Genomic DNA, 9,315 nt, shown 5'->3' on the forward strand with positions numbered 1-9,315 from the left:
GACGATCTTCAAACTAACGAGAGCTCTACTATTAGGACATTCAGCCAAAACAAAAATTGATACTGTTTCACATACCGGTTATTTATGAGAGCCACGGGATCCAGCCAACTGCTTCTTATATACGGTACTAAAACATGTATTACTATAAATATTAATTCTGCTTTCCAGAATATCATTAGTTAAATCTCCAAGCATTTAGTATTTTCACGTCAGATGAAGTTTAACTTATCTAAAAGAAGTTTAGAAGCGAAAAAAAGAACATGTAAACGCTTTTACCCAATTCCATAGGTCATCGCCTATCCTGCGCCAACGTTAACCAGTGCCGTAATACTTATGGTACTATTGTTGACGTCATTTTATCACGTATACTTGTACTCCACTTCCAGCTCACCAGTTTCGTCATTCTCCGATACGACTGAGCCATACCACACGACAACTTGCACTTTTCACGAAGCATGGGACATCTTCGACTTGCTATCGCCGCAGCATTAGCAGTAGTAGTCAAGAGTGTGAGTGCTTTTACTATCGGCTCACCTCCGGGCTTTGCAGCAGGTACAGCGGGTGGAGCCGATGGCACCGTCGTATACCCGAACACAAACGAAGAATTGATCGCTTATCTGAACGCGCCGGAGCCGCTCGTCCTCGTTTTGAACAATACCTTCGACTTTCGTGGAACTGAAGGAGCGACAACTGAGATCGGTTGCCGTCCACAGAGTGCCCGCGAGTGCATCCCCGCCAATTCTGGTTTTAAGAGCCAAGATGTGATCCTCACAAATGGAATGAACAACACCGGTGGCTGCAAGAACGGCACGGAAACGATAGTGGCATACGATAACGCTTATCGGTGGCGCATGAAGGTTACCAGCCATAAGACCATTTGTGGAATTGGCAGACGTGGAGTCATCATGGGGAAGGGTATGACACTCAAAGGCGACAACATCATCGTCCAAAATATTCACATCACCGAGCTCAACCGCCATCTCGTCTGGGGCGGTGACGCGCTCTTTATGGAAGGAACAATCAACGGTACAAAGACAATGAACAATATCTGGATTGATCACGTGAAGGTCTCCCGTGTTGGACGTCAAATGCTCATCGTGAGCAAAGCTGGTGTCGCGTCTTTGACAGTAAGTAACTCGGACTTTGACGGAGAAATAGACTACTCAGCCTCTTGCAATGGTCGTCACTACTGGACCATCCTGCTTTACGGCAAGGAAGTAGGTGTTAGCTTGCTCGACAACTACGTTCACTCGACGTCTGGACGATCTCTTAAGATTGGTGACAAGAATTCTTCCGTTATCGCACACGTCGCCAACAATTACTTTAGCAATCTCGACAACCACTTGATGGGAATGCGTGGATGCTAGCCGAAGGCAACTACTTTAGCTATGTAAAGAACCCTCTCTATAGAAAAGGGGCAAGGCTTTCTCTACGCTGCCACCGTAGAGAATGAGTGTGCGAAGTATCTGGGTCGTCCATGCGAAGAAAATACACTGGTAAACAGTGGCAATTTCACTTCTCGTAGCAGCTCTCGAGGCGATGAAGCCATACCCCGCAATTACCAACTATTCACCGGTATACCACCGCCAATCGGAGCAGCAGTGGACCCAAGCAAGCAATATTGACAAGATTTGGGCTCAGACCACAAGCAACTTCGGCATCGGCAAGCTCGATTAGATGGCAAACAACAGCGCTTATCGACTTTAAAGACGATTCTAAAAAAGTAACTAGCTCATTGGTCAATACGTGTTTTAACAAAAAAAAGTAGTACTTAAACAAATTTCTGCTACCCAAATTTAGATACGGCAACTTTTGGTTGTATTTCTACTGTATTTCTATTCACAGCCACTGGATGGAGACGTTGAATGAGCGCGTGCTAGCACACGTGCCAACACAGCAGCTACATCAGAGCTACAATGCTGTGCTCCAAGAGGAAATCGCATCCGTAAGTGCAGCAGTTAGTGATGTAGTAACAGCCTTCAGCAAGCTGGAGGAGGTCTTCGATGCTATCGCGAAACTAGAGCAGGGCCACGACTCGACTGGTGGACGCAGAGCTAGTTTGATTGCCGCATTAGCGAACACACTGATGCTGCAGCGAGAGCTTCAGCATAAAACTAACGATCTCGGCTCCGGGCTGACGGTGAACGCGCTGGGAAATAAAAGAAAGCGAGACGAGAATGATGAACAAGTGTCCGAGATGGAAACACGCACGAACGATAAAGAAGAACGAGCTCCTCAGACTGTTACAGTACCCTCTAGTCCGAATAACAATGGTCGTTTGGAGCGTAACGTGACCCAGCAAGTTATGACAAACAAGCGAGAGTCTGCCATGGACTCTAATGTTAAGTTTAGCTCAACTTTCGAGTCGAAAATTCACAATGAGAATGGTGACGAGGTTGAAGGCAGCGAAGCTGCTTGGAAAGCGTTAATGAGAAACGCGGCAGAGGATAAAGAAACGTCTTCCGAGAAGCAGAATCCAGTGATAGAAAAGAAGACACCATCGAACCAACCCAAAATTGCTGCGTCAAAAACAGCAGGCCGCCTGAAATCAATTATGGACGACATGAACAAATTATCGGCAAAGGATCGAGCGTTTGTGATCCCGGATATGTTGATTGCATTGAAACGTTCGGTGGAAGAAGATATTACTGGATCAAGTCGGTTTCAAGTGGCACACGCATTGAAAATTCTAGTCAGATGGCGGGCTAGCGAATGTGAAGAGCAGTCTAAGCACCTGGAGTTGTATCGTGACTATGCAGCAGCAGTCGAGTCATTCGTGCATAGACTTCCACAGTCAAAGGAACAACAAGAGCTCAAAAGGTACTCTTTCGGCCCAAACCTCTTTAACTTTATGGATTTAGTTTCTAATAGTTTTTTTTTGCAAATAGGTGTCTCAGTGCTCTCGTGTCTGCAGTTAAAAATCTTGGCAAGTTTTCAAAACCACGACTCGACACAGCGATGCCAGGGAGGGCCCCCGCCTTGTTTTCGAAGTTAGTGGGTTCAATGAGTGGTCTTCCTCCAGCTCAACGAGAACGTCGTCTACTTGAGGTGCTCGTAGCTTTCAAGAAAAGAGCTGCCTGTGAAGTACAAGACACTCCCACACAGTCCGTATTAAAGCCGCTTAACACGGTGTCGAAATGGTTGTGTGAAAATTCTCAACGGCCTCGTCAACTCTTGATCTATCGAATGCTCTTTGACGCTACACGACGTGTCGTGAATCGGATTCCTGAACCTACAAGACATCTGGTCGCCGAGTACGCGTGATATACAATCCATTGCTGTGTGAACACCAGTCTAACTACTTGTCGTTTGTGCTACAGATTAGTCGAGAGAATGACAACAAGTGTGATTGAACCGTCGGGTGTGCAAACACGCAAATACCTGAAAGAGATTTGTCATCGTTCAGCGAAAACTTTTGCTGAAATGAAGAAGTGGCGTGGCAAACCCGTGCCTGACGCTGAAATCAACAAGCTTTTTGACGCCGTAGAAGCTTTGGTCAACCACGTTGCGGTGGGGTGGGACCCAAGTCGAGACCCTTTTGTGAACATTTGTGTCAACGAACTGAGAACAATGCCAAAGCGTATGACTGGAGAAGTTTTTTTAAAGAAAGCGCTTCAAAGGCGCTTGCACAAACTTGCAATAGTGCCAGTTCAAACACCAAAAGCCGGTCAGAAGCGCGCCGAAAAGAAAAAAAAGACAAAGAACTCGAGTGGTGTCACCAAGTAGGTAAAATGGAATGGGGACCCTATCACAAGCGAACGCACATACACTTTTTCAGGATGTATTGTCGCCATCTATCCGGGTTTGAACACATTGTTGTCTGGAAATAAAGTCATCAACGCTTTCTGTTGCTCTGCTAATATAACAAAGTACTGTAGTAATACACTACCATCTAACTCACTCACTCTGTTTTAAACACACTCAAACACTCAAACTCAGAAGCACCGGTGGTAAGCGTAGCGCTCATCCACACATTCAGTCATTCGAAAAGCGTATAGACTCTCGAGGTTGGAGACAGTTTTCCTCAATATGGGTTTAAAGTGTGGATAGCTGTTTAATGCATTGTCACGATAAGCAAAGAAGCATAAAAAGCCCGACCATTCTGGTGGAAAGACTCAGGCAAAACGAGAGTGTGAGAAGAAAAAGAAACCCGAAGAAGAGAGAAGCTCCAAAGCCAACGCAATCTTCAGTAGCTAAACGCCCCGCTCGAGATGCTGGCTCTCGTCTCCAACAGCGTATAGAGCTACTATCTCGTGGTGCTGTACGAGAGCCACAGGAAACAGCTCTGAATGCTACGGTCGCCCTTAAAGGCCCAATTCCCTATCTCGCCAAGGTCATCTAGTGAAAAAAAATTCGTTACCGCAGTCGCTGAAGCTGCTCGTGTCTTCGTGAATGACCTAGCCTATCATAAATCGAGGAAGATCTTCGAAAACATGGAGTTCGTCGCAGTGAGCAACCTGGCCGACTTAAAACACGACGAATTGCAAGCAGTGTGGCACATGGCTAACACTCTATAGCAACTTATCGATGTTCCTTCTGTCAAGTCAAAGCGTCTTGAATTGTACTGTATGTTATTGGAATTGTATACTTCACAGGGATACCCCTATAACAGCTGCTCGATTTAATACAGGGGCTGCCACAAGCCACGGAAGTATCTCCTGCAAATGTACGAGATACCCGCTGACATGGTGGACTCTTTCAGGACACGGCTTCTTAGTATTCTGCAACACTTCAAAGACGCAGCCACGACTTTACCGGACGGAGCGATCAACAAGGATATGACGTTTTTAAATGATCTGCTGGAAGGTCAAATTGTGACGTGGGCGGTCTGAGTATTGGGAAATTACTCGTTGAGGCTCAGCAGTTTGGCTCGAAGCAGAATGATGCGAAGTGGGATCAGTATTTATCGTCATTTGTCGAGCCTGTAGTAAAATGAATGGATCGGTGTAACGTCAGAGCCGCCCATAGCTATTTGTCGATCCTGGGGCGAGCTCAGACTCACTGATGTAGCCATTATAAATGACAGCTTTGCCCGTGAAGAGCAGGCCTGCAACGAAGCAAAACAAAAAATGAGTTTTTTTTGCGGAACTCATTGACCTACTGCAGTGGGTTTTTAGAGGAGTGGTGGGTGAAAAGAATCAAGCCCCGTTCGAAATGCTTGCTCGGAATAACGAGTGCTTGAGTACGCTGGTGGATCTATGTGACCATGATCAGACCCTCACTTTGGAAAGATGCCTTTACCAGAAGTGGTATTGTACGTGAATTGACGCGAGGACTACGCCAAAGCGGTGAATCGCATTTTTGTTTAATAATAAAATGTTGCTTTCATTGGTTGGGAATTGCTGTACCCTCTAAATACTCCGGATTACATTGATTGCTACAGCTGCTAACGTGCAAGTTTTTTTCTGATATTTTTGGGTGTTATCCTAAATAGTTTTTCTGGGTATGTGTTCCTCTAAGACGGAAAAAAAGAAAAGAATGGTTAGCAGACCTTGACGGCTAATCAGACGGCGCCACATATTGGGGAATGCTATCCGCCATTGTGATGTTCTCGGCTGTGTTCAGCCCTACATGCTTCTCCCAACTCCTCACGGCCCGTGACCAATCGGATCTGTGCTTCTTCGCTTTCATCGTGACTTTTCCTTGATTGAAGAGGCCCACGGCTGCCTTGAATTCGACTGTTGTATTGATTCCGTACTCTGCAAGCGTACTCGCTGTAGCGGGTCCAATGCCTTTTATGTCTTTGATCGAATGTGGCAACACCTCATCAGAGATGACATTCTGTCGTTCAAAGTCCTTCATACCAGATTGAGGAACCATAAATACAAGCGCAGCTCGCTTGGGATTGGCCTTGACTAGTTCCAACAAACCAAGTCTGTCAAGTACGTAAATGATTCCAAAAGCACGCACTGGATGGGTCTTGGAGACCGTCATTTGGAAGAAAAGTATACGCCTGTTCGTAGTATTCATTGACGGTGTCGCAGTCGTGCTACCAGGTGTTTTTGGAAAGTAGAATCCATCAATTGACTCCATCGTTTTCGACTTCGGCTGATGGTACGGTCCTTTGTTCAGTAGCAAAGAAGACAACGCGCTGTGCTCAAAATCATCAACGGGATCGCTCTGCTCAATGTCAAAAGTCTCCCGTTTTTGTCGCGTATTGACGGTAGACACTCCTTGTGCCTTCAACTCCAATACCTTCAGCTTCAGTCCGTCGCGAAGCTTTGCATGCGCTTTGGCTTCAAACATCGATCCTCTTAGCGAAGCAGCGGGGGGTATGCCGTCAAGCAATCCCTTAACTTCATTCATTCTGCCATCTATTACGCCCAGCAGACGCTCCGAAAGCTTTTTGCACACCATTTCGGACACAAGCTTCGTTTCTACTAACCTTCCATCACCAATGGGCTCGTAATACAAGAAATCGTGGTTCGTGGTAGTGTTTATCCTATTCGTAAGCAGGTTTTCGAGATGTCCTCGGTTAGTAATCTGCTGGATCGGTTTCGTCAAATCTTGAATAGTAAGCACAACCTCTTCTCGCTCAAGCAAAAAGCAATTGCGGGCCACTCCACCGAAATTCCAGAATCGTTCTTCCATCTCATCATCACTAATGGAGTATCCCAGAACGGAAGCAGCTAGTTGCAGCTCTTCAAGTTTCCAGGGAGGCATATAGTAAGTGCAAAGTGTTTTTCTTACTTCCTTCAGCCATCTCTCGTTTGGGCTTGTAAACACAACCGTTCGGCGGAGTGTTGCTCCCTGTGGTGGTCCATCACACAGCCAAAGTAAATTCTTTCGATCTCGCTTCAAGGTTGTCTTATCACTGAGATCCATGCCCAGTACGTCCAAAATCGCAGTTCTTAGAATTATCGCGTCTACCCAAGGATAGTGCTTGGCTTTCTCACCAGGCTCAAACACAGCCAACGATGTGACTCCTGCTTCCGGAGTATGCGCTGACGCAATAATAGTCCAGGTTGGGTTGGCCTTCTTGAACCGTTCCAAGAAATAGGCGTAGAAGATCGACGTCCCAATTCCTGCAGGAAAGTGCCCATTTAGATGACAACCGGTCCATTGATGCTGGATATCAACTAACAACTCACCTGGGGTCCCGGTCACTGTCACGCATTCCTTCCCATCCTTTAGCAGCAGATCTTCCACCATCACATAGTAGGATTTGTAACACGCGCGAACAAAGTAGAACTCGCCGCCTCTGTACTTTGTAACAAGGGGCACATCGGGCACTTTGCATCTGATCTCCACGTCAAAGTTGTCTTCCTTGCCAGAAACTGCGGGAGAGTTCTCCTCCGCTGGAGCGATCCTCTCCGCCAAATCATGGTCTGCGCCTTGTTCGTCATCGTCGTCAACTCTCTTATCCTCTTCTTGTTGGTCTCCTTTATCTTCATTCTCCTTAAAGGCCTCTACGTGAGAACGTTTCCTGGGTAGTTTACCAGGCGCGGTCATCGTTCAGTTTTCAGACTACTCGCGAACAATTTCAATTGACAGACTGTGACATCGAGGTAACTCTATCCATGTTTTACTACAACTCTTCTGCTAAAAATCAAATGATTTTTTGTGATTACAAATACAAAATAAGTCACTGTCAGAATCTAAGTGCTTGAAGCAAACTTGTTGATCTCGATTTTTCTACTTGCTAGTTTTCCCTTTCTTGGACTATTGCTTGCGTACTTCTATAGAATAGGCTTTTCGTCATGCTACAATGTTAGAGCCACGTTTAATCAAAATTTTGGGTTAGATTAAAAAAAAAAATGACGGAACCCGTACCGTTGCACGTATGAAAACAGGACGATTGCAAAATCGTGATACGAATAAAAATCGTGCTGGAGACCAAAACAATTTGAGATCCGATCGAGCACTTCAGCAATGGAGTCTAGAATTCGCGCTTTTTGGTCGTCATCGTCGTCTGTTAACATCACCTTTTTCAACCCTGCGAAGTGCAGAGACATCGGTATTTGCATCATATTGTCGACCGTGGTCGTGTAGCTTACCGTTTCTCGATGGTGGCCCAGTAGCTCTTACAACGGGCGGACTGGTTTTGTTGACAACCACAGTTGCCGCTTTTGAACGCATCGGATCTAGGATTGCTTCTTTGTGTGCTCATCCTTTTCATCTTGGCTCCACCGGTCGGCTATCTTGACCTTGCCAGCTGCGATCTACTCGAACAAGTCTCTCTGGAGCACGACAGCCATGGCTTTCTTGTAGAAACCCGTTCTCTCCGTCCCAATGTACCGGGTTGCCGGACGGGTTGACGTGAAACTCCTTGTTCTTCTTGCCCTTGCGTCTGTCATCGTCTGAGTCGCTCGAGAACGGCATTTTGTCGTTGTTAAGCTGCTCGCGCAGGAAGTCGCTTGAGGTTGGACTCGTAACCCTGTCGGAGCTGGATCGAACGGACTCACAAACAACTTGGTTAGTTAAAGGAATTTTTTGGACTGAAGGCAGGCCCGCCTAGTGCGGAATCAGTGCCTTTCTACCATCACTCTGCTAGCTAAGTTCTAAAGAAGTCTTCAACTTCTCAGATCGTCTCAAAAAACGTTGCGGTTTCTAACAATAGGCTAGGGAGAATGAAACTTACTAACGCTACAAACAAGTTGAGCGATTTCTTAATAACACCCTCAGGGGCTGCGATACTGCATCCGAGCTCAAGTTTGGAATCGAGTTCGGATTCGTCGTATTCGGATTCCAAATCAAGTTCTGAGTCCGATCATGAGGCTATCGAACAAGACCCCGACGACGATTTCTACTCCAAAAGACAACATAGAGTGAACATACTGGCGGGAGTAGCGAGGTTGGACAATTTACCGGAAGGAGCAGTCTGATTTCATATTGGGAAATGGATACTGCTGATTATTAATCTTCACAGAAGTTGAATTTACGTGCTCTTTAAAAAAACTTTTTGATGTCATTAAGATGATCGACAGTGGTATGCAGAATAATGTTGCAGCTGCTGTGAAAGTGAGCAGATGTCGGCGGTGTACCGAAACTCACGAATTGATGAATCCAAACCTTTGGATGGCATATCAATGTGCAGCTCTAACTTGTAAGCCGCAAGATCATTATGAGAGAGAAAACTTCGATCCAGACGCTGATCATGGGCTCACTGAAGACTACACTAGACCAACAGTTGATGGACCAGAAGAACGGTGCCGACATGTGAACTGAGTTATGCAATACATACGAAGGAATGAGCAACGATGCCACCAAGGCGCAGAAAGTTTATCGCCTACAGGGTGAGCTGCACCGGACTCATCTGCGTGCGAATAGTGACGTGCGTGCACACTTGTACACCATGTTTCGCATAAAGAACGA

General features: G+C 46.1%; 3 protein-coding genes across 3 annotated transcripts; 2 read left to right on the top strand and 1 right to left on the bottom strand.

The window, feature by feature from the left end:
• Positions 1–455: 455 nt before the first annotated feature.
• PITG_07680 (pectin lyase, putative) lies at positions 456–1,367 on the top strand (the record flags this gene model as incomplete). The annotated part of the gene is made up of 1 exon (XM_002904580.1): positions 456–1,367. One exon carries the CDS (start codon positions 456–458, stop codon positions 1,365–1,367), a length of 912 nt encoding a protein of 303 aa, XP_002904626.1.
• Positions 1,368–1,852: 485 nt separating this feature from the next.
• On the top strand, positions 1,853–3,726 carry PITG_07681 (uncharacterized protein; the record flags this gene model as incomplete). Its single annotated transcript, XM_002904581.1, has 2 exons — positions 1,853–2,820; positions 3,321–3,726. The coding sequence occupies 2 exons, from the start codon at positions 1,853–1,855 to the stop codon at positions 3,724–3,726; spliced, it is 1,374 nt and encodes a 457-aa protein (XP_002904627.1).
• Positions 3,727–4,896: 1,170 nt separating this feature from the next.
• PITG_07682 (uncharacterized protein) lies at positions 4,897–8,480 on the bottom strand (the record flags this gene model as incomplete). The annotated part of the gene is made up of 8 exons (XM_002904582.1): positions 4,897–4,922; positions 5,003–5,047; positions 5,712–6,641; positions 6,691–6,750; positions 6,897–7,025; positions 7,092–7,426; positions 7,618–7,679; positions 8,239–8,480. 8 exons carry the CDS (start codon positions 8,320–8,322, stop codon positions 4,897–4,899), a joined length of 1,671 nt encoding a protein of 556 aa, XP_002904628.1.
• Positions 8,481–9,315: the final 835 nt, after the last annotated feature.

This window comes from Phytophthora infestans, genomic scaffold, assembly GCF_000142945.1.
Source record: "Phytophthora infestans T30-4 supercont1.11 genomic scaffold, whole genome shotgun sequence".
In the NCBI taxonomy this organism is placed as follows: Eukaryota; Oomycota; class Peronosporomycetes; order Peronosporales; family Peronosporaceae; genus Phytophthora; species Phytophthora infestans.